This window comes from Moschus berezovskii, chromosome 3 (assembly GCF_049115385.1).
Source record: "Moschus berezovskii isolate FMDL1 chromosome 3, NW_MosBer_1.0, whole genome shotgun sequence".
NCBI classification, from domain to species: domain Eukaryota; kingdom Metazoa; phylum Chordata; class Mammalia; order Artiodactyla; family Moschidae; genus Moschus; species Moschus berezovskii.
The window spans coordinates 55,335,097-55,361,059 of NC_142462.1; the positions used below are offsets into that span (position 1 = coordinate 55,335,097).

The following is a 25,963-nucleotide window of genomic DNA, read 5'->3' on the forward strand; positions in this document are numbered from 1 at the left end:
TTATAAAGGTAGAAGATTGACCTTACCCCTCGAAAAATGCCAGGGAAGGAGAGAAATAACTATGAGACACAGTGATCCTTCACATCACCATTTCCTTTCCATAGTCCAACAAAATCAGCTTAAATTATACTCTTAATAAAATCACTCCCCTTTAAAAAAGATCACTGTAGATGTAAGCAAGGGAAAAAAAGGCAAGTTAGTTTGGGTTAATCCAAGGTCTAATAAAATAGGCCTTGTTGGAAATTTCTCCAAAACAGCAATTTGCCCACACAAATCAAGGTAAAATTTTTAGCTGAAAACTAAGACTAAAGTAAAAGAACCTGCAAGATTTATTTAAGAAGTGTTCATTATATCATTACTGTGCAGAATAAAGAATTTCGAAGAATGAGAAATGGTGGTATAGTAGAAAGGGGACTGGACCTACTCTGTTAACTAGTCCCTTCACCCTTCAGGGCTCAATTTCCTCATCTGTGAAATGAGGGCATTTGATCACTGTAATAGTTTATAAAGTCATCTTTGATTTTTAACAGCAAAATATTGTTTTTTTTTTGGTTGGAAGAAACTGTTAAGTTTAGCCCAACATGCTCATTCTTCAGCCCCTCTTAAGTCTGAGATACCTCTACAGAACTCTTAAGCTCTCCTAAGTACGTTTTGAAATCTGATTTGAGAACTAAGATTTCTTCTAGCACTGATATTAAAATTGATAAAGCAATTCAGTAATTTTAGTGGGTTTTAAAATTCAGTATATGGTGAATTAAAGAATGTTATTAATAACTCTGCACAAGGACCCCTGGTGGTCCAACGGTTAGGACTTGGCACTTTGACTGCTCTGATTAAACTCCTGGTTGGGGAACTAAGATCCTGCAAACTGTGCAGAGAGGCCAAAAAATAAACACCACAAAAAAACAAACTTTGCACATACTGGGAGGGTGAAATGGAACGAATACTACTAAGCACTATTACTTTAAATGTTTTAAATTAAGGATTTCCTGAAGAAAATCTCAAGTTTTTAAATAACAAGCTTTTTGGATTTGGTAACAGATTGCATTTACAAAGTAGTAAACTTGGGTGGGAGATGGCTAAGGGAAAGATGAACCTCCTCTATCCTCTAACCCACAGAAGAGGCAAAGTCATTCTGAGAAAGTGTTTTCTGGAGACATGGTATTTAAACACAATTAAAAAAAAACACAGGATCTCTAAGAAAGGGATTGTTTCAGAACATATATTTTTGTGCCTTAGATAAAAATACATACCAAGGACTGAAATTATTTACATAATATATATTAGAAGGTAAACTTGATAAGCAGATGAAAATAGGGAACTTTTTTCCCTTCAAAATCTAAATCTCATATTGGATTTTATATTTAATAATCTTTTATTTTTATATTTGCTAACAAACTACTACTAAGATGTCCATAATTTATAAAAACATCAACTTTTCTATTTTTTTTTAGTGAAATACATCTAAATAAACAGGTACTTATAATTTTTTTCAAGGCTAGTATTTTTCACTTTCTAAAGAAAAACATACATGAAAAGCAAGGTAGACTTGGAACTAGTTCTGTGGCCATAAATATCTGCTTTATGAGACTCCAATTCAACACAGGGGAAGAGTACTTATTGACTAAATCCTCAACCAGAAAACTAAAAAGAAAAAAAGTGAAAAAAGGTGATTCATAAATGATTTTCAAAGTAAGATTTATCTGTTTGGGATCTTTTGGCACCGAAGGTAAAAGATAATACTAGATGATGTGGTTCTTTAAGAACTCTTCTACTCTTTTTTATAATTTCATCCCCTCAAAGTATCTGTCAGTAAAGGAGTATGAGAATTGTTAATATGTTTCCTTTTACTCTTGAGTTCACAATTCAGAGTTTTAACACAGAGCAGTTCAGTTCAGTCGCTCAGTCGTGTCTGACTCTTTGCAACCCCATGAATCACAGAATGTCAGGCCTCCCTGTCCATCACCAACTCCCGGAGTTCACTCAAACTCAAGACCATCGAGTCGGTGATGCCATCCAGCCATCCCATTCTCTGTCGTTCCCTTTTCCTCCCGCCCCCAATCCTTCCCAGCATCAGAGTCTTTTCCAGTGAGTCAACTCGTCGCGTGAGGTGGCCAAAGTACTGGAGTTTCAGCTTTAGCATCAGTCCTTCCAATGAACACCCAGGATTGATCTTCTTTAGAATGGACTGGTTGGATCTCCTTGCAGTCCAAGGCAGTAAACTATTTTAAATCTTTTAGTTAACTGTTCATTGTTTCAGAGCCTGCTAGGCTATTAAAAGTTTTTCTAAACTGTTTCTAGTCTTTATAAATGAATTCCAAATGTATTATTTTATAATGTAACAACAAATTAGTTTAACCAACAAACTAGTGAGATAAAGCATGTAAAGCACCAAGTAAATACCTCTCAGATAACAGGGTGAAATTTCTATAGTGAACCTTGCATGTATATAGATGAGAAATACCAGGTGGTAGAGTCTAGGCCCTAAACTGATTAGATAAGAATAAAGAAAACAATTACTAAAATGTCTTAAGTTACTAAAGATGCACCTGTGCTGTTTTTATAATCTTTCTCTATGGTGGTGTATATTTAGGATTGCAACAAATAAGAAGCAGCCCAGCTGAGCTTTAACTGTAATGATTCTTTACAATTTAAGATTAGATTTTACTGGAAGGTAATTTAAAGATTATTTAGTCCAATTGTCATTTTACAGGTGAGGAAACTGAGGCCTGGAAAGGTTCAGGAAGTGGTAGGAGGTTACATAACTTTATTAGAAGCAATTTTTAAACTAGAATCCCAGTTGAACGGTTTTTATGTCTACAATAATGTTAAGAATGAAAAGCAAAAAACAATTCACCTCAATCCAGTTTGTAAGCCAGTAACACTCTGGATCTGTGTTTTCCACTGTGAAGAGAACATTTCCTCTAGGAATGACAGAACCCTCGGGAACAGCTTTTACTTCTATTGGAAGATGCCCATCATATTTCTGGTAAAAGATAATGAAATTATTCATTCAACAGATGGTACACAATTACCTGTTTAAATAAGGTTCTTTATATTTTACAGAAGCTAATGTTACTAATTTTTAAAATTTTATGCTGTCAAAGTACTTTTGCTAAGAAAATTTATCACTTGAAGATAATTTAAAAACAAAGTTGTTTTCCTCTTCTTTCCCCTTCAAAGAATTTATTCCAACATATTCTAGGAGCACTATCTTTCTTCTAAGTAGTCTTCTTTTCCATAAAAGAAAGGCTAATGACTGGAAGATAAAATAATGAACTGCTGTTAGAGAGCAAAATGAACAAACTAAAAAAGAAAAGAACTCTCTGCCAGTAGAAGAATCTTGAATAGGTTTTCTCTATACTGGTAGTAGACTTGACACTATTTTAGTAGTAGACAGACTAATTGTAAGTATAGTTTCTAGAACTTTCGCAATCAACATCCAGGTGCAACAAGTCTCTCCCAGATTAGGCTGAGGTTATAGTGGCTATACGACATGTTACTAGATACTTAATTAAGCCTCCCCCTTTTTAAAGTTAAAAGCTGTGGTTAACTTTTGGATAGTAAGGTAGGATGTTTCAGAAATCCTAACAGTTTATGTGATTTGGGACAAGATAACTAGATTAAAAAAAAAAATTCACGATTCTTGAGGTCTCAGACTCTATGCTTGTAAAATCAGATTACGCAAGATTATTTCTAGAGAATCTATGAATCCCTAAGATTCTCTGAATATAAAAATGAAAGATTTACCACCTTGACGACTGAGAATTATATTACTAAGCACAGCATCTAACTTAACCATAACTGTTATCCTCAAAACAAATGAATTAAATGTGGTAGTTAGCCAACAGATTTTACTGACCTTACTTAAGATATGGAAAACTAACAGAGTGCTTACCCAACTTCAAGGAGCCAAAATGACCAAATAGTAAAATTCAGTATTACAATATAGGCATGAAAGTTAAAGCATTTCTTATCACTTTGTGTTTGGTAGTTTACAATGAAAAAGACATTCATTTTAGAGATAATTAACATGGAAAGATGTCAGTAGATCCCATTGTCCACTTATCTATGTAATAAAGAAAACGGCCAGGGGACAATTCAACTTATAACTTAATTTCCATGTCTTTGGATGCCCAAAAGTTTAAGCAAGGAATCCAACTGTGTTAGATAGGAATATTACAGTACAATAAAGAATGAAAATTCATTTCTCAGATCTGTACCAAACCATTCTAACTATTCAGTAAAGGAAATGTCCTAGAATTGTGTAGTGAGAGATTCACACCATCTATTTTCTTAGGTATTCTACCGTCCAGAAAATAGGCTTAAATTTTCAAGTTGCCCCATGCCCTTTCTTAATCATAATGTATTTTCAGATAAAGGATTAAATCACCTTTCTGATTTGTTAGTTATTTAAACTGTAATACATATTCTATCAAATTACTTAGACATGCTATAGACTCTTGATACTAATCATCAAGAATAACAATTAAAAGTATCTTTAACTTCTCACAAGAATATCTAAATATATATTAGTTATAGGTTCCCAGACAGACAAGAGTTGTAATTACAGCTGATCCTTGAACAGTGTGGGGGTTAGAGGCACCCCTTGCCAACAGTCAAAAATCCAGGTATTACTTACAGTCAGCCTCTGTCCGCAGTTCCTCTGTATCTGTGGTTCTGCATCTGCAGATTTAACCAACTGCAGGCTGTGTAGTACTGTAGTATTTACAACTGAAAGAAACTCCACATAGAAGTGGACCTGTGCAACTCAAACCCAGTTTTCAAAGATCAACTGTATAGCCTAATCTATTCAAATTCCATGGCGAGAAATTTTGAACTAAAAGTAAAACCAAAATACACAGATCAAAAATACACATTTTTTACCTCAAGAATGTAGTTCCATCCCTTTTCATTAAAGACATCATCTTGGAAATGCTCTCTGTATACCTCTTTGGCTTCTTGGATCTTCTCTTTGGTCACTACTTTACCTAAATAAATAAACATCTGTTTACATTTCTGAAGGCATGCTGTGAATTGCTGAGTTGTCATAGCATTAATGTCTCTAGCTATTTCACACATTCTATGGAGTGAAAAACAAGAACTGAGAGGTTCAATGATTTACCCAGAGTCAACAGCAGAGTCAGAAAAGGAGTCTGCACTTCCAACCACTCATAAGCAGAAGCATAAAATTTATTATGTGAAAAACAAATTTGCAGTAGAAGAGATTATTATATGTGTGTATGTATATATATTTTAAATCACAGTAACAAATTCACTTCTAGGGAGATTTTTAAAAAACCTGTGTTAATTTATACAGTCTTCAGATTTGAGAGTAAGCCTTTGATATGTGGTTTCCAGGTGAACCTGTTAACTTTATTCATAAAGTATATTTCTGGAGGCTGACAATCCAATAATTTTCACAGTTCCTAAATTGTTGCCCCGCCCCCAATACACCTTTAGCTAACTTTATCTATAAAATGAGGATGTGGTTACTTATAGCATGGTTATGAGAACTAAATGAGTTATGACATCTGAATAAAAGTTCTTAGAATTTTTATATGCTAGCCTATAACCATATATTTTAGCTGTAATTAATAATAAATAACACTTTATAAACCTTTTAAGCTGAAGGAGATTGAAGTGTAACATTAGTCTTTGGTAACTCTCTAAATAAGATCACTAGTAAACTTATTTAAAATATCTTGGGTAATTGTGTTGCAATGAAGTACTTTTGATATCCAAGTATATTTTCAATAGCATAACATATCTTAACTATCTGATCTAAAAACTGCCAATGTTATAGAAAAAATTATCTGCATAAAATTCAACTTAATCTGTATTCAATTCTGAGATTACTTTTATTTGAAAAGGTAAAAATGAAGTTTTCCAAAATGTATAGAAACCTTGGGAACTATTTCCCCACCCTCCAAATGGACTTCCAAATAATACAGTACAGAAATTAGTTTGGGGATTCTGCTTCTTTAAAATGCATTTGAGACTAAGTCTACAGTTACAAGTAGTTTTGAAAAATAGGCCTTTAAGGTAAAACTGACTAGCATAAAGATATTCTAATTATAACTGCTATCACAACTCAAAATGAGTTTCCAGGCAGGTCAGTAACAAATCCTTTATTTTGAATTAGTGACTAAAATCTACCAAAAAACCGATTACTCTCAGAAAATTATTCACTTCTCTAAATTTATTCCCAAACTTATTAGTTTCAGAAAATCTCCCTCATATTTAGAACACCAAGTACATATAAATTATAAAATTTAATGCTTTCAAATTAACAGATTTCTAAAAATTTCAAAAGAGCCCCAATGTAGTTAATATCAAAATTAGACTCTTCAAAAAGTTACTTCAAATAATAAAATATGACATAATAGAACAATTAGGAAGAGGTATATGAAAACAGTATTTTAAACATATTAGGAAAAGCAATACCTTTTAAATACTTATGCAGAATGTATTGCAATCCATAAAATACTGTTTCCTCATATTTCACCTTCCTTATTTTCGAGTTTTCTGTCTTCTTTTCACGGCATTCAAAGTAGGAATAAACTTTGCTTGTGTTGGGTGGGTACTGTTTATAGTGAGTAACCTATATGAAAGAGAAATACTTGAATTAGAAAATACCAGAAGAACAGAATGTAAATTACAACAAAAAGAACTTGAAATTATGTAAAAACTAGATAAAATATACTGATTTGCTATTGATGAGCTTCTTAGAATAAAAAGTAAGTATCTTGCTTATTGTTGTTGTTTAGCTGCTAAGTCACGTCCAACTCTTTTGCAACCCTATGGACTGTAGCCCACCAGGCTCCTTTGTCCATGGGATTTCCCAGGCAAGAATACTGGAGTGGGTTGCCATTTCCTTCTCCAGGGGATCTTCTCCATCCAGGGACTGAATCCATGTCTCCTGTATTGGCAGGTGGGTCCTTTAGCACTCAGCCACCAGGGAAGCCCCGTTATGATTAAGATACTTTTAATATTTTGGTATCTTAAATTCAAAGTCACAGGTGAGTATAAACTTTTATAAACAGACTGGATTGAAGGAAGTACATAGCTCTGGATACTTGGGGAGAAAAATACAAAAAAAGGTATCTCATTTACTCTTGGTGAACAGTCTTCATTTGGGAAAGAGAAGCAGCTGCCCGAGGGGACATACAACATAAAAGAGTGAACTGGTGGTGGGAGGGAGGGTTGGGAAGCTGGCTGGAGGTGGAGGTGGTGAAGTTTATAAATCTAATTAAAAATGAAGTTGCATTTCCATTTTCCAAAACCACCCATCCACCAGCGTACTGTATCACTAGACATTTTGTATGATTTTACTTTGCGACAGAAACCATTACATTTAAAAATTCATTACAGCAAGGTTAGTTAGACACATGATAGATGCAGCTTTAATCCTGCCATATATTATTACAGTTAAAATGTAAATGATGAAAAATATTTTGTGCTTATCAGCATTTATGTGGAAATGTGTTTTACAGTGATGTATGGTGTTATATTTCTATTATTGTGATGAAAAAGAAAGCAATACAAAAAGACGAAGTGTTTATTAAAACATGAAAAAAAAAAAAAAGAAATAAATGGTTTTGCATTACTGAAGAGATTATAGAAAGTAAATAAGCTAGATCAGACCTGTTTTATGTAGTAATTTTATAGTTTATTTTAATTATTTCAGTTGTAAAATATTGTTATACTGTTAATTAGTTCTGATTGTTCATATTAAACTATTGAAATGCAGAAAAATAAATAAATAAATAAAATTCAAAAAAAAAAAATAAAGACATTATATCTTAAAAAAAAAAAAAAAAAAAGAGTGAACTGAAAGCAGAATTTGGTACTGTTACTATTTAAGTGTGGAATGCTCAACAAGTCAATAGTCAATGACTTCTTAAGGCTCTCCATCTGTATAATGAGGTACTGGAAACGATCTCTTCTAGTCTTCATAGAGACACTGTGAAAACCTGGATGAAAGCAACAGCAGCAGCAGTGGAAAAAAATACCCTGTTCTGTAATCTTTTCTCAAACCACCTTTGAATTGCGAAATAAGTGTCTATACAATTGCAACATTAAATCCTTGTGGATTTAAAGATATGAAGAGGTATTATTACAAATTTCTTTTCCATGAATTTAGGTAAGAGCCACTGTTGAAAATTTGTTTTTGTTTTCTGTGTTCATTATAATCTGAATTTATTACATTTTAATATGATAACAATATTTTACCAATAAAAAACACTGGAAGAATAGTGTGTATTTTCCCATTTGAAAAAAGAGGAATAATAATGCCTTAAAGCTTACGGATAGGGTGATGAGTCAGGGTAATGGTGGAATAAATCTTTGCAGATGAGTTTCATGGACGACTGCTGTGGACATAAACCATTTTCCCTGTTTACTTCTGATCTCAAGTTTCAGAAAAACTAATGTTTTCCCTGTTTGGCTGCACTATCGCAATCCAAGTAAAACTTGGCTTTAACCTAAAGAATCTTTGTGGCTTAACACAAAACCTCTAAAATGAATACAGACAGAAAAAAAAGTCACAAATGTTTAAAAACTTTCCTTTCTAATGGAAGCAACTCACAACTCTGTCTAATAGCCCCCTGATGCTGCTTACAGGTAACCTTGGAGGTGAATCTTTATTGTTAATATGTGGTCTGTTGCCTAAGTCAGGTAAGAGTTGGAACTTTCTGTTTTGCTCATCTATGCTTCCCAGGTGATGCAGTGGTATAAAGAAACCCCTTGCCAACGCAGGAGCAGCAAGAGACGCAGGTTAGATTCCCAGATCAGGAAGATCCCCTGGAGATGGAAATGGCAACCGGCTCCAGTATTCCTACCTGGAAAATTCCATGGATAGAGGAGCCTGGCAGGCTCATGGAGTCACAGAGAGTTGGAATGAACACACACAGGCAGTTATCTATATATTAAAAGGTATATGGAGGCTTCATCAAAACCTAGCAGAGGGACTTCCCTGGAGATCCAGTGGTTAAGAATCTGTGCTTCCACCACAGGGGGCATGGGTTTGATCCCTGATCAGGGAACTAAGGTCCCTCATGCTGCATGTGTGTTAGTCACTCAGTCATGTCTGACTCTCTGCGATCCTATGGACCCCAGCCTGCCAGGCTCCTCTGTCCATGGACTTCTCCAGGCAAGAATACTGGGGTGTGGTGCCATTTCCTTCTCCAGGGATCTTCCCAAACCAGGGATTGAACCTGGGTCTCCTGCACTGCAGGCAGATTCTTTACCATCTGAGCCATCAGGAAAGCCCACATGCTGCACGGAGAGGCCAAAACAAAAGCAAAAAAACCTAGAGTACATGTCAGTTTTTTGAAGTCAGAACTCAGGGGCTGATGCCAGCATAAATTTAAGATTTAAAAAGTAGTTCAGTGAAGTAGCTAATACAGCTGCTGCTGCTGCTAAGTCGCTTCAGTCGTGTACAACTGTGAGACCCCATAGACGGCAGCCAACCAGGCTCCTCTGCCCCTGGGATTCTCCAGGCAAGAATACTGGAGTGGGTTGCCATTTCCTTCTCAGAGCTAATACAGAATCCAGAGCAATTAAGTCTATTAGCTAAGATATCACCACTTGAAAATGTACACAAGATGTATGTAAAAATGAAAATGTCCAGTTTACAATCTAAATAACTCCAATTTCCTTAGTGGGAATAAGCAGTGAGTTGGGAGAAAAGTCAGCTCTGATGAAGTAAAATTTGAACAAAGATTCACAGTTGTGACTCAGTAGTTATTTGACCTTCTTCACAGTTCACATACTTAATGGTGCACCTTTAAAAGTTTACTTTTTCTATATCAGATTTAAAAGTATTAGAAGGCAAATGAATTACTTTCTTCTTCTGAGTAGACCAGCAGTCAAAAGCTAAATGGAAATGTACCTAAGCTATTTAATTCCACCTTGGTCTAAAAGTATACTAAAGATTTTCCATCCTACAAACACAGTTCCTGTTATGGACAATAATGAAATATGTTTATATAATTTTAAAGCTTTACTTCAGTTGTGTTCGTTAATTATGGTACTTAAAACCTTTGCGAAAGTATTCAGAATGTCTCTCTGAAAACAAACATTAAAAATACAAAGTTGTCTAGGCTTAGTTAGTCATGAAATATGACTTCTAAAATCTTTGGAGAAACTTAAGAGAACTGTTTTAGAATTCAGCTAGAGTCAGCAAACTCTCTGGCAATTAACTATGTAACAATTTATTATCAACCACTTACTAACACCCAATATATTTGAAGAAGAATAAAATACAATAGTATATTCAGATCTGTTTATATACTGGCATATGCATTGTTTAAATGGGAAACAAATTTTAAGCAGAGCTTCTTAGTAAATATTTTCTAAAACAGCTGATTTTAGTTGTGCTAAGTTTACTGTCCTCTTCATTTTACTTTCTGCTAAACTTTTTACCCTGAGCCCCTTGGAACTTTTATCAGAAAATGAGATGATATAGCAGAAATTCAAATCAATACATTTTTATTTTATAAACAGTTCATTCATTCACAAATATACAGTCCACCTGCTGTATAATCAGGCACTGGTTCAGATGCTAAGGATGGGGAAGTAAAACAGACTGACATAGTCCCTAGTTTCACTGGGATAGTGAGGGCTGAGAGGTCATAAAATAATTTCAGAGCTAGATGGATGCTATGAAAAATTAAAATGATGGCCTAGAAGAGGCATGGGAGACTAAATAGGAGGCCAGAAAGGCTTCTCTTGAGATACTGACATGTGAACAAGATCTATTGAAGTGAAAGTGAAAGTGAAGTCACTCAGTCGTGTCTGACTCTTTGCGACCCCATGGACTGTAGCCCACCAGGCTCCTCCCTCCATGGGATTCTCCAAGCAAGAGTACTGGAGTGGGTTGCCATTTCCTTCTCCAGAACAAGATCTAAATGACAAGGAAATAGGAAATATTTTGACTTCAGGGTCAGAACAGAAATGAAGACCACTGTGGTTGGTGCTTAGAGAATGAGGAGGAGGAGGTTCATGAAGTCAGAGATGCAGGGACAAGATCACGTAAGACTCACAGGCTACCTCAAGTGGGGAAGCCACTAGTATGCTTTAGGTTAGAGTGATTATGATCTGTTTCACATTTGACAAGGATCAGCCTGGCAGAGGTGGAGAGTGGGTGACCACTCAGGGTGACCTGAGTGGATGTAGGAGCATCAGTTAAGAGGCTATTGCCAAAACTCAGATTAGGTGAGAGATGACTCAATATCTTTGAAGAAGTAGGCTGATAGATTAGATTTGGGAATAAAGAGGGGGAGAATTTAATGATGTCTCCTAGATTTTTGGCTTGAGCAACCGAGTGAATAATGGTGCCATTTGCTGAGACGAGGAAAGGCATGTAAGGACTGGGTAGGGAAATCAAGAGCTTAGTTTTAAGTATGGTAAGTAAACACTAACAAAAAGCTTCATAATATTCAAAATTAAGTGACCTGCCAAAAGAGCGCTCGTAAATCATATTGTTTTTCAGCAATACTTTGAACTTCTACCACTTGAGAAAATGGTTGTACAATAAATTTCAAATTATTTATAAGATGAGAAAATAACAAATTTCTCTTAATATCCTCCACAAAGACTACTCCTAAAAATGTTTCTTAAACTGACATAGCCTTCCTGCAACTAACAGAATCCCACCAGCACATAAATAAATGTGTGATGAAGAACAGAGACACAAGGGAAAAGGTAGCTCTTCCAATACATCTGAATTTCAGTTATGTAGTTGATTTTACTTCATGAAAAAATAAGCTTCTAAAAACTGCACTCCCAGTGTCAATTAACCATGTATAACAGTTCAAGAGAAATATGAGAAGTATTTCAGTTTCATAGTTTTTCTGTGAGAGCAAAGTATACTTTTCTCCTGAGCTTCTCTCGATTTCCTATAAGGTTGACATAATATATTTCTAACAGCTTTCCTCCCACATTGGTATCACATGACCAAAGGTAACTACTACTAACCTACTTTCACAGTTATAATCACTAAGAAATAATCACAAGCCAACATTTCAACACCACCATGTATATATAAAAGCATATGGAGTAACAGACTCAAAGTCACAAACTAAGCTACGTTACCTGTGTAATATCTAAGGGCATTCATAAGAGGCACTTATATTGGCTAAGACACTCTACCTTTTCAAAGGTAATGAGCCAGAAACAGCAAAAATTAGAACGGATTTTTTTCTTCTTTTCAATATTATTCAGGATTTCTCAAGCCCTGTCCTTCCGTTGCTCCAGAAAATGATTCATTGCTATTTGACTTTTGAAGCACTGCTAACATCAAAATACAATTTAAGGACTTGGGGATTATATTATTTTAGTAAAGGGGAGAAATTGTAAAACCAGCCATTATCATTATGCTGCCTCTTCCCTTGAATCTGGCAGAATTCCTAGGAACTTGCACCTTTTCTTGGCACACCTTTAAGAGAGATTTCATAAACTGACAAAAAGGCTATCAGTTTCTGGTATTCTTGTTTTGCAAGATACTCTACAATTATTACTGGCCTTATCCAGTCTTTCTATGAAGTATATTCATGATTTACATATAGGATTTTATTTCTGTTGCCTGGGTTTTTCCTGTAATTCATAATATAAAACTTACTGGGAAAACTCTATCCTAAGAATGCACAAGTGCTCTCTGACATACAAACTGCAGCAGGATCACACTTCTCACAGGGTTTAGGCTGCCACTGGAGCTGTTTTAACCATACTTCAGTGTCCAGAATTGGTGGAGAAGCAACTTTGAAAAACAGGGAACAGCTCAGAGGAAGACACTGGGTAGCTCAAGTCTGAGGCAGGACTAACTTACCCAATAAGAATGACTGTCATCTAGCCCCAAATCTTTAACCCCAAAATGCCCAAATAAGATTTGTTATTCTGTCACTCATGAGGAAGGAAGCTGTTTTTCAAAAAGCTACCTTGGGTGCTTAATCACCATATATAAATCATATAGCCTTTTGTAACTTTTCTAAAATCAACTTTCACCCATCTCAGATTGTAATGGACATCTTTTGTCTTTTATAATACCTCAGTTCAGTTCAGCTCCTCAGTCCTGTTCAACTCTGCGACTCCATGGACTGCAGCACACGAGGCCCACCTGTCCATCACTAACTCCCGGAGCTTACTCAAACTCATGTCCATTGAGTCTGTGATGCCATCCAACCATTTCATCCTCTGTTGTCCCCTTCTCCTCCCGCCTTCAATCTTTGCCAGGATCAGGGTCTTTTCAAATGAGTCAGCTCTCCACATCAGGTGGCCAAAGTACTGGAGTTTCAGCTTCAGCATCAGTCCTTTCAATGAATATTCAAGACTGATTTCCTTTAGGATGGACTGGTTGGACCTCATTTCAGTCCAAGGGACTCTCAAGAGTCTTCTCCAACACCACAATTCAAAAGCATCAATTCTTTGGCGTTCAGCTTTCTTTATAGCCCAACTCTCACATCCATACATATGACTACTGGAAAAACCATAGCTTTGACTGGACAGACATTTGTTGGCAAAGTAATATCTCTGCTTATTTAATATGCTGTCTAGTTTGGTTATAACTTTTCTTCCAAGGAGCAAGTGTCTTTTAATTTCATGGCTGCGGTCACCATTTGCAGTGATTTTGGAGCCCCCCAAAATAAAGTCTGTCACTGTTCCATTGCTTTCCCATCTATTTGCCATGAAGTGATGGGACCCATTATAATACCTAATGGGTCTCTAATATTTATTAAATTAACGGATGAAAATGTGCTGACTTCAAGATAACCAGTTTAAAATGACCTTTTGAGAGGCAACCCACACTGGCCAGCACATTTCATAACTTATGTGTCTGACATGGCTTAAACTGTAAATTGCTTAGAGCTTTCTTTCTTGCGCTGCATGTTATTTATTTTTTCCAACTAAGTCTGAATTGACAACATCTTCCATTTCAACCTGCTCACAAGTAGAATGTTCAGAAATGTTAAAACTACTCTCTGCTGTAGTTTGTTACAGGCATTATCTATATAGAAGGGGAAGAAGAATGGAATAGAAATTAATCTTTTATTGATTCATTTAGTTGGAAACTGATCAATGGCTAGCCTAGAAAAAGTGGGAAAAAAATGACTTATTTCCTTTACAAAAAAATGTTCCAAATACTTTTTTAGCACCGCAATGGCTAAGGCCAGCCCCAATGCACCTTTCTTTAGCTGGCTTATTAGCACAATGTAAATATAACCCAGTAGATAATTTTGCTTTAAACCATTTTGAAAATATAAGTGGTTAACACTTAAGATTAAGTGTCCTTTTCATTTGTAACAAGAACCCAGGATGAAAACAGAAAAAACAACCACATTCATCTATTTCCTTCATTCATCATTATGTATAACGAAGAGATTACAGAAATGAATATATATTTTAAATGCCCCTTTAGTCAAAATTGTCCTGAACTGTCTGGAAAGGATGCAAGCAAAAACAAAGTTTCTACATGTTGTCATGTGCTTGGACATTATTCTATCTACTTGCAAAATACCTTTCTAGAGTGCCTAGACAGCCAATTATCCTTACTTCAGTTCTCCCCCCCCCAAAAAACCAACAATTTAGTTTGTTCTGTTCCACCTATACAACCAAAGCTGCTAGCTCCCTACTTTAACTGGCCAACAGTATATAAGCACTGGTAGTTCAGTTCAGTTCAGTCTCTCAATCGTGTCCGACTCTTAGCGACCCCATGAACCACAGCACGCCAGGCCTCCCTGTCCATCACCAACTCCCGGAGTTCACTCAAACTCATGTCCATCGAGTCGGTGATACCATGCAGCCACCTCATTCTCTGTCTTCCCCGTCTCCTTCTACCCTCAATCGCTCCCAGCATCAGTCTTTTCCAGTGAGTCAACTCGTCGCATGAGGATGTGTATATAATCTTCTCAGGTAATTTCCAAATAAAAATGTAATTTCACTGCTTCTAGACTCAAGATTACCATTGCTGTCTCCTCTTCATCCAAGAAGATTAAAAAAAAAAAGATAAACAGGCTATAAACACCACCAAAAATGTAAGGAAAATGAAACTTAAAAACTGAATTGCAAGTGTAAAATACACAATTTATTTTACTGACTGCTGCAAACCACTGGTATAATAAAACATCAACCTGATTGAATCCTCTTGAGGGTTTTCTTGGGAGGGAGGGTGGGAAATGAAATATGTTAGTTACTAAGATGATAATCTTCTTAAAAGGTTTTATATTAGGAAGGGGATAAATACACCAACCAGTCTGACTTGAAATGGACAGGAATAAACTTTATTAAATAGGTACAAATTCTAACAGTGCTGTTAAGTATGCCTAGCTAGCAGATTAGAAAACTTTAGGGTAACCACTCTTAACCAGTTTCCCAGGAAACTGATGTTAAAGCAATTTTACATTCCTTATATATGATAGCTAGAGGAGCCACAAACTAACTAATGAAGCTTGCACACTGTTTTGTTTTTAAAAGTTAAAATTTATCTTTCTTGTTATTAATACATTAAAAAAGTTGAAAATTATTTTAAAGATTTAGTTAAGGAAATAAAGTTTTAGAAAACTGTGAATGAGACCATTCTAAAATCACTATTAGAAACACTCAAAATACCATGAACTAAGTAACCACAAGAGAAGTAAACCATCCTTGATAGCACTATGATCTCCTTGCAATTGTGTAGATTTCCATTTTAAAGTTCCATTTAAAAGACCACTCCTTAAAGAAACTTGGTTCTACTTTAAATAATAACGCACCTTAATTATCAAAAGTAGACTCTTAAACCAGCTAGGAAAAAAAGTTCAACAGAGAACTTAAGTAAAATGGGATTCTCCAAAATACTTCACTGGAATATTTAAGAGGAAAAACTAAAAGCAACATCAACAAAAGATCTGAAAACATTATGCTTTAATCGGTATACTCCAAACGACCATGCTGCTCAAGTAAAAACTGAAACTTATTTTGTGAAAGTGGAGTTTTCAGTCTGACATGTCATTTTTTGGGTGTCCTGGATAACAAAGCTTGTTAGCAAAGTATAATCCAGCTTACTTCATATAATTTGGAAACTGAGGGAGGGGATATTTCCTAAATTTCCCTTTAATCACTCTTCACTTTATTAATGTATGTGAGTTTCAAGTAAAACTATCGGGACACCTATACATGCAAGCGTCCAATAGCCATAGTAACAGAACGCTGTGTCCTCTCAAGTTCTCTAGGTTCACTACAGTTTTTTTTAAACTTCTTGTGTTTCACTTTCCTTTTCACAGAAATCACAAAGTGGTTCTAATGGAATAAAGGCAGATCAGCCTTTGCAACAGGGGACGAGGAGTGTGAGTGATCACCAGAGGCAAAGGAGTTTGAAAGCGAGCCCAATGGAGTGGGACGGGGGCATCGAGCAGGGCTCCCCGGAACAGACAGATAAGGGTCCTCCGCACCCGGGCCACCGACAGAGGAACGTGGCTGGCTGCGCCGGCAGCCCTACTAGACTTCGCCCACCCCTTCCTCGAGGAGGGACACATCTGCCGACTAAGGGGTGAGCTTGCTTTACTCAGCTCCGCGGGGGAAACCCCACTTTCCAAACCTGACTCCCTCTTTCCGCGGCGGAATCCCAGGGGCCGTTACCTAACCGACCTGCTCTCCTCAGGCAAGCCCTAACCAAGGCCGGCCCTGCCCGGCCCAGGGCCAAAAGGCCGCACTCCTGGGGAAGGCGTGAGCTCACCCAGCGACGCCCCGGCCGCCGGCCCGCCGAGCTGCCGGGAGCCCCGGGCGGCGAGTGCGGGGAACAGGTCCGGGCCCGTCTCAGCCCCTCGCCGCACCGCCCCACCGCGCACCCCCCAGGCCCCGCCTCCTGCCGTCCATCCCTCCATCCCTGCTCCCTCAGCCTCCTCCCCAACTGCGGCGCCAGCCTCACCTGCCCCATCCCGCCCGCCGCCGCCGCCGCGCCGTCCCTCGGGGGTTCCCCAGCGCCACGACCCCAGCCCGGCCGCCCCCGCCCCGCAGCCTCGCGCTGGCCGCCGACGCGCCCTCTTCCTCCCCGAGCCTCTACCTTGTAGGAGTCGGTGGCCAGGAGGATATTGAACTCGGCTTCTGCCGCAGCATTCATCTCGGGCGGGAGTGTGGGGGCCGCGCGCCGCGGAGTGCCCAGCGCGGCTGCGAGGAGGAGAAAAATGGGCTTCACCGCGCTCCGTTGCTTAAGTCACCGATCGGTCGGAGGGGGAGGGTAAGAGGAGGGGGAAAGGGAGCGAGGAGGAGGGGCCAGAGGAGGGCGGTCCCGGGAGCCGTGACGCGGCGAGGGGAGCGGCGGCGGAGGCGGAGCGCGCTGGCAATCGAGGGACTCCCGGCGGCCTCCTCACCCCGGCTGCCCGCCCCCGGCCCATCGCTCCGCCGGGGACGCGAGGGGCGGGGTGAGGCCGCGCGTGCGCAGATAGCAGGGGGCGGCTGGGGAGGACGTGAGGCACGCGCTGTCCTCGGAGACACCCACCCCGGGAAGCCGGGGGCTGAGGGGCCGCCCCGGCCCGTGACCCTTGCGCCCGCTTGGCTTTCGTTTCCCGGGCCTAAGCAGCGGGGCGGGGGCGGGGCCGGGAGCGGGGCGTGCCCAGCCTCGCCACTCCTGCGGTTAGCCGGTTCGCCCGCCCCGCTGGCACCTTCCTATCCTCACCCAGTCCCGGCCCGTTTTCTGAGTCCTCCTGAAGTCACGCCACTGGCTGGGGGCTGAGGAGCCTCCCTCTGTCCGTCTCCCCGTCCCCCCTCGCGCAGTTCCTCACCTTTGTCTCTGGCTCGGATTCAGGATCGAGCCTTTTGCCTTCATCCCTCGTGTCTCTCTGGTCCTCCTAACCCTCTTTAAAACCTGAAGAGCTGCGCTGAGGAACAAGGGCTGAGGGGTTTGCTTAACCTGACTCATCGACTCCACTTTCCTCCACCTCTGTGACTGAGCTCTTTGATCCTTTGAGGATGTTTTGACTTTTCCTGAGAAAATAGCCTGCGCCCAAATTCGGGTGTTGAATTTAGTGCTGACAGATAATCAGAGGGCAAGACCCAGTTGAGTCTAGTTTGCCGAGGAGTAGTCGGCAACGGGCCACAGTCTTTGACAGGGTGCGAGACTGACTTCTGTCATCGCTGTGATCGCTCAGTCTTGGGAAACGGGTTGGCAACCTGGAAATACAAAAGCAAATGGAACGACGTGGGATGGCTTCAGCCAAACGTGGACCATCCATTTGCGTAGTTCTCATACGTGGTTGCATTTTTGCGTAAAACTGATTTCTTTTTTCCCCATGATTAAGTTTTTTTTTTTAAGATTTAGGTTTTACAAGACACAGGTTACCAGGGGAAAACCAACTTAATGAAAACTGGTACATGAACTTTGCAATTGTCATTCAAATTAGTGGACGTCTCATTTTATGGAGGGTGGAGGTGGAGGCTGTTGAGAGAGATTCATCGTCCGAATACTGAGGCTTTTTCAGTTAAAAGCAGCTTCAGTCCAGACTATGTCTCGGAGTTAGTACAGATTCCTGACAGTCGCCTCCATCTATAGGGAGATTCAGTAAAGGCAAAGATTACAGACGTGGTGAGATATCCCCTAGGCACTCACCAAGGTAATGAGTAATACTAATGCATTTAGAATTATTTCAACAACAGGCTTTAAAATAAACGAGGCTTCTTTTGGTCGACCTAACTTATGTTTACAAGGGAAAATTACTTTCAAAACTAAATTAATATTAAAATACTAAAAATTTTATTTGGGGAGATTATGTTATTAATACATTAAAGAGTACAAATCAAAGAAGAAAAATGATCCGTTTTGCTCTTAATTTGGACCTTTTTTCCTTCCTTCATTTAAAATTTCTATAACCTTTTTTACTTAAATGACAAATGCTTTTTGCTTAGCTTCCTGGAATCCGTGTATGTATAACTGACCATTGTTCTATGTGTGTGTGTGTGTGTGTGTGTGTGTGTGGGGTGGGGAATAGAATTCTGATTACAAAGTGGGCTTTGTTTATGGTAGCATGAAATTTAAGCTTCAGCCTTTGAATTGAATTTACAGTTTTAAGGTGAAAAGGTTTAATATCAGTGCAAGTAAATATGCTACTAACATTGCTTGTTAAATGCAGAAACAGTCATAAGACCTGCACTCATAGCAGCAACTTGAACACAGAGCAGTCTCCAGAGGATAAGAGGAAAATGAAGTCACGTTACCAATAGAAAAATCTTCATTTGTCTAAGGTAGAATTAGGCATCAGCAGTATCAGACTGCTAATGCAGGAAATGTGGGTTCAGTCCCTGGGTCGGAAAGATCCCCTGGAAAAGGAAACGGCAACCCACTCCAGTATTCTTGCCTGGGAAATCCCATGGATTTGCAGAGGAATCCCAGAGGAACCTGGTGGGCTACAGTCCCTGGGGTCACAAAGAGTCGGACACAACTTAGCTACTAAACAACAACAAATATGTAACTGCATGATTAAGCAGGACCAATCTTTAGTTAATTAGGATTTAGAACTATGAAATTATCACCAAATACAAAGTAGAGATTTCATTTTCAAGTGGGTTTCCTTGAAAGACAGTTTAATAGCTAGCATTTAGTATATTTATCAAGTAGCATCAGTCAGTTAGTTCAGTCACTCAGTCATGTCCGACTCTTTGCGACCCCATGAACCTCAGCACACCAGGCCTCCCTGTCCATCATCGACTCCCGGAGTCCACCCAAACCCATGTCCATTGTGTCTGTGATGACATCCAACCATCTCATCCTTGTCGTCCCCTTCTCCTCCTGCCTTCAATCTTTCCCAGCATCAGGATCTTTTCAAATGAGTCAGCTCTCCACATCAGGTGGCCAAAGTATTGGAGTTTCAGCTTCAACATCAGTCCCTCCAATGAACACCCAGGACTGATCTCCTTTAGAGTGGACTGGTTGAATCTCCTTGCAGTTCAAGGGACTCTCAAGAGTCTTCTCCAACACCACAGTTCAAAAGCATCAATTCTTCGGCACTCAGCTTTCTTTATAGTCCAACTCTCACATCCATGCATGACTACTGGAAAAACCTTAGCCTTGACTAGACGGACCTTTGTTGGCAAAGTAATGTCTTTGCTTTTTAATATGCTATCTAGGTTGGTCATAACTTTCCTTCCAAGGAGCAAGCATCTTTTAATTTCATGGCTGCAATCACCATCCGCAGTGATTTTGGAGCCCAGAAGAATAAAGTCTGACACTGTTTCCACTGTTTCCCCATATATTTGCCATGAAGTGATGGGACCTGGATGCCATGAACCTGGTTTTCTGAATGTTGAGCTTTAAGCCAACTTTTTCACTCTCCTCTTTCACTTTCATCAAGAGACTCTTTAATTCTTCACTTTCTGCTATAAGGGTGGTGTCATCTGCATATCTGAGGTTATTGATATTTCTTCCGGCAATCTTGATTCCAGCTTGTGCTTCTTCCAGCCCAGTGTTTCTCATGATGTACTCTGCATATAAGTTAAATAAGCAGGGTGACAATATACAGCCTTGACGTACTCCTTTTCCTATTTGGAACCAGTCTGTTGTTCCATGTCCAGTTCTAACTGTTGCTTCCTGACCTGCGTACAGGTTTCTCAAGAGGCAGTTCAGGTGGTCTGGTATTCCCATCTCTTTCATCTCTAGATGGTCAACACTGAAATCAGATTGATTATATCCTTTGCAGCCAAAGATGGAGAAGCTCTATACAGTCAGCAAAAATAAGACCAAGAGCTGACTGTGGATCAGATCATGAACTCCTTATTGCCAAATTCAGACTTAAATTGAAGAAAGTGGGGAAAACCACTAGACAATTCATGTATGACCTAAGTCAAATCAAGTAGCATAGGAGATCTGAAAAACTGTTTCTCATAGGTCTCCACAATATGACAAATAATGATAAAAGCAAAGACTCAAATTGGGCCCCTGACTTTGTTCAAAACCCAGGATTAATCTACTATTCCTACCACCTAGCTAGTTGAAGCAGGGTAAATGCAGTTCCTTGTTTATTTCCTTCTGAATGTTATAAAAGGCCTGCAACTCATCCATTTGATCAAGGTGGTTGTTCCTGCACCACTCCTATTTCCACACACCCCTCCATTCAACTTTGGCACACTTTTGTATTTCAAAGTTGCCTAAGGTATTCTAATCAGACCTGAGTTCACCTCAGTAAAAGAGTGAAGTAGGTGTGGGATGCACCCGCCTGCAACTCCTGACAATGGTTATCCATCACGCTTCATAACTTTCTCCAGCCTTACAAGCCACAACAGTTGTTAAAAATGTTAAAGATGAAATTTTAAGTTAAACTTAGCACTTTTCTTATTCAAACTTCTGTGGCCCTTTGGGGACACCTCAGAGTTCTAATTTCATAAGGAAAATGCATTATCTACAGAAACACATGGGTTTTCATGAATCTGATTATCAGTTCTGTCAACTCCTGAAGCACTCTTTAATGGCTCAGTTTGTTGGATCTGCTACAATCACATAAAGACACATACAAAGCTGCTGAGTCTTAGTCTACAAGAATAGAAATGATAAGAGTAAGTGTAACTCATGTACAAGAAGAATTAACACACATACATAGATTGTTCATAGGCCTTCCATTACAAAGTGTACTGGTATTCTTTCTATTGTATGCTTGTGATCTCACTGTACTACACTCTGATAACTATTTGCCTGGACAAAGCAAGGAAAATGTGTACATGTTATAATACTACGTGTGTGAATTTGGATATCATAACTACTTATAAATTTTGCTGATGGTCACTTTCAGACTCAATGGCCAAAATCAATGACTGAGAGAATAAAAATGTTAGAATTAGACTGTTGAGATCTTTTCATGCAGCACTTTCCTAAGAAAGGTTTATCACTGATGGTAATATCAGGTGCATATTAGTGGTAATCAGATATGTATTTTATGTCAATTATTATGTATTTATTTTTAATGAGTTTTAGCAGAATATAACTGCTTCTGCTGCTGCTAAGTCGCTTCAGTCGTGTCTGACTCTGTGCGAACGCATAGATGGCAGCCCACCAGGCTCCCCCATCCCTGGGATTCTCCAGGCAAGAACACTGGAGTGGGTTGCCATTTCCTAGTACATAGTAATAGTACTAGTATAACTCAGTTTGTTTCTTGGAAGTTATTACTTCCGTTCTGTTCCGTCGCTCAGTCGTTTCCGACTCTATGCGACCCCGTGGACTGTAGCTTACCAGGCTTCTCCGTCCATGGGATTCTCCAGGCAAGAATACTGGAGTGGGTTACCGTTTCCTTCTCCAGGGGATCTTCCCGACCCAGAAGCTAAAGTCAATAAGCACTTGGACTGGTGAAATTTGTTTTGTTATTTTTCTTGCCTTTCTTAACCTATCAGCTGTTTTCATATATAAGGTTTTCTTGACGTTAAATGTGAAAGGCTACATACGATATGATTTCATTTATATAAAACTCTAGGAAAGGCAAAACTAGTGTGAAAGAAAGCAGATCAGTTCTTGTCAGAGCCTGAGGCTAAAGGAAGTCAACTGCAAAGGGGCATGAGGAAACTTTTTGGGGTGAAGGAAATGACATGTGTGGTAATAATTATATAGCTGTTAACGTATGTCAGCATTAATTGAATTCTGTGATGAATTAATTGAATTCATCATAAAAGTGATGAATTTTATTGTTTATAAATTGTATCTCAAGTAAACTAAAGACAGGTTTTCTTGAAGTCATTTAAAATATTTCCTCTCTTTTTCCCATTTTGTTTTCTTATGTTTCTATTTCCATGTTCCCATTTTACTTTACAGGATTGGGAGATAATCACCATTTTGTTCTTCTTAGAGAAAGGATAGTTGTTAGGACAAACAAATTCAGAATTTGTCTGGAAACACAAAAGACCCAAATAGCCAAAGCAATGTTAAAAAGAAAAACAGAGTGGGAGGAATAAGGTATCCTGCTTTCAGACTATATTACAAAGCTGTAGTAAAACATTATGGTACTGGCACAAAAACAGAAACATAGATCAATGTAATAGGAGAGAAAGTCCAGAGATAAACCCATGCACCTATGGTCAACTAATCTATAACAAAGGAAGTGAGAATATACAATGGAGAAAAGAACAGTCTCTTTAATAAGTGGTGCTGGGAAAAATGGACAGCTACACGTAGAAGAATGAAAGTAGAACGTTCTCTAACACCATAGACAAAAATAAACACAAAATGGATTAAAGACCTAAATGTAAGACTGGACACTATAAAACTCCTAGAGGAAAAAATAAAATATTCTCTCATGTAAATCACAGCAATATCATTTTTGATCCACCTCCTAGAATAATGCAAATAAAACCAAAAATAAACAAATGGAACCTAATTAAACTTGAAAAGTTTTGTACAGCAAAGGAAACCATAAAAGGACAACCCACAGCATGGGAGAAAATATTTACAAATGAAATGACAAACAGAGGATTAATCTCCAAAATATACAAACATCTTATGCAGCTCAATATAAAAAACAAGCAACCCAATCAAAAAGTGGGCAGAAGTAGACATTTCTCCAAAGAAGACATACAGATGGCCAAAAAGCCCATGAAAGCTCAAGAAAAAAAATAGCCAAAAAGCTCAGCGCCACTAATTATTAGAGAAATGCAAATCAAAATTGCAATAAAGTACCACATTATACCAGTCAGAATGGCCATCATCAAAAATATCTATGAACAATAAACACTGGAGAGGGTAAAGAAAAGGGAACTCTCCTACAGTGTTGGTGGGCATGTAAATTGGTACAACCACTAAGGGGAACAGTATGGATGGATATTCCTTAAAAAACTACATAAAGAACTGCCATATGATCTAGCAATCTCAATCTTGGGCATATACCTGGAGAAATCCATAATTTGAAAGGATACATGTACCTCAATATTCATTGCAGCACTATTTATAATAGCCAAGACACAGAAGCAACCTAAATGTCTATGGACAGAGGAATGGATAAAGAAGATGTGGTATATACATACAATTAAATATTAGTCATAAAAAAGAATGAAATAATGGCACTTGCAGCAACATGGATGGACCTAGATATTATCACACTGAGTGAAGGAAGTCAGACAAACACAAATAACATATGATATCACTTATATGTGGTTTCTTAAAAAAATTGTATAAAGAAATCTATTTACAAAACAGCAGTAGAGTCACAGACTTAGAAAATAAACTCATGGTAACTGGGGGGAAAGGAGGAGGGAGGGATAAATTGGGAGTTTGGAATAGACATAGTCATACTACTATATATATAAAATGGATAATCAATAAAGGCCTACTGTGTAGCACAGGGAACTCTAGTCAATACTCTGTAATGACCTACATGGGGAAAGAATCTATAAAAGAGTGAACATATGTATACGTATAACTGATTCACTTTGCTGTACACCTGAAGCTAACACAACATTGTAAATCAGCTATACTCCAATAAAAACTTTTTTAAAATAAAGAAAGGATAGTTGTTGAATTTGCTAAACATTTATAGAAACTTGATGTCAAAAGGAGTTTTTCGCTATTGAGTAGGAAGCAGGAAAAGGAATCAGTTCCAATATGATTAAGTTAAATAAGAATATATAAACACTAGGCTTCCCTGATGGCTCAGTTGCTTAGGAATCCGCCTGCAATGCTGGAGACCTGGGTTCGATCCCTGGGTTGGGAAGATCCCCTGGAGGAGGGCATGGCAACCCACTCCAGTATTCTTGCCTGGACAATCCCCATGGACAGATGAGCCTGGCAGCCTACAGTCCATGGGGTCACAAAGAGCTGGACACGACTGAGCGACTAAGCACAGCATGTATACATAGTTATGTACAAAGAAGTATGAAGACTTCAAAATTAAATGTCACATTTTCCTTTGTTCTTTTCCAAAGCAGCTATGAAATGACTGGGTTTTGGAGCTGGTGGAAATGAAACAATATAGGTAGTTAATTCATTATCCCCAGTATATTAAGCATTGGATTGTTATATCAAGATAAAACTGCCTATAGATATGACTCTTAAGTGCAGGAACAATTTCTGGGGAACAATGAAGTCCTGGATAAAGATCAACCAGCCCCATAGCTGAGTCACTTTGCTGAACAGCAGAAACTAACACAACATTGTAAACCAACTATACTCCAATTAAAAAAAAGAAAGAGGCCCATTTAGCCATCACACTAAAATGTCTAAAAAAAAAAAAAAAAAATCAACTGGCCCCAAACCAATTTTCACACCCTGGACTTTTTCTGTACCAAGAACTACTCCACCTGTGAAACCTTAAGTTGCAGCCTTGTTTCCTCTGGTCAGTATCTCTTGCCTTTCTAGTTCACTCACTCATCCTCCTCCTAGAGTTTGTTGCCCAGCATTTGCCCAAAAGGACTTCACTTTCCTCCTTATCTAGACCTAGGCCCATTCCTTCTACTGTCAATATCATCTCCAGCTCCCTTATTTCCTAGCTGGCCCCCAGAACCTTACTGTTTTTGCCCTTAGAGTATTCAGGCTGCTGAGCACCAATAGGAAACATCACACCACCATGACTCTGTCATCCAGAACAGGACAATGTGATGCTGCCTGACAATCCTTTTATTCCCCCCATTCAGCATTCTTTCCCATTTGGCTCAGCATTTTTGGAAATGTTTACCTCTCTCCTCAAACTCCTTAACCCCAAACAACTCTCTCCCTCTTAGCAGATGATAGAGTCCCCTGTGTAAGAAAAACCGAGCCATCAGTTGGAACTCCCTATACTATAATAGCTTTTAAGAGAAGAGGTCTGTTTTATTTTAGGGGTCTATTCTCAGAGCCACGTGTAGTGCCAGGCACATAGCAGGGATTTAGTAAATAGTTATTGACTGAGTGGAGCTATTTCTATTACCAACAAAAGCAGGATGGATGGGGTGGTCGATTATATCGCTTGCCCATGTTCAGAGCCCCTTGCTGTTGCATTGTTCACCCTTATTTAAAGTCCCTCTTCTTTGTTCTTCTTTGTTTAAT

The 25,963-nt window shown here is 38.7% G+C and overlaps 1 protein-coding gene across 1 annotated transcript in view; it reads right to left on the bottom strand.

The window, feature by feature from the left end:
• The window catches only part of NAMPT (nicotinamide phosphoribosyltransferase), a 40,483-nt gene extending 23,260 nt beyond the window's left edge, over positions 1 to 17,223 (bottom strand). Inside the window, exons 1-4 of the mRNA XM_055420760.2 lie at positions 17,042 to 17,223; positions 6,448 to 6,604; positions 4,888 to 4,991; positions 2,858 to 2,986 (exon numbers count right to left, since the gene is read on the bottom strand). Coding sequence (XP_055276735.1) covers positions 2,858 to 2,986; positions 4,888 to 4,991; positions 6,448 to 6,604; positions 17,042 to 17,098 — 447 coding nt within the window. The 5' untranslated portion in view covers positions 17,099 to 17,223. The remainder of the gene's footprint in view (positions 1 to 2,857; positions 2,987 to 4,887; positions 4,992 to 6,447; positions 6,605 to 17,041) is intronic.
• Positions 17,224 to 25,963: the final 8,740 nt, after the last annotated feature.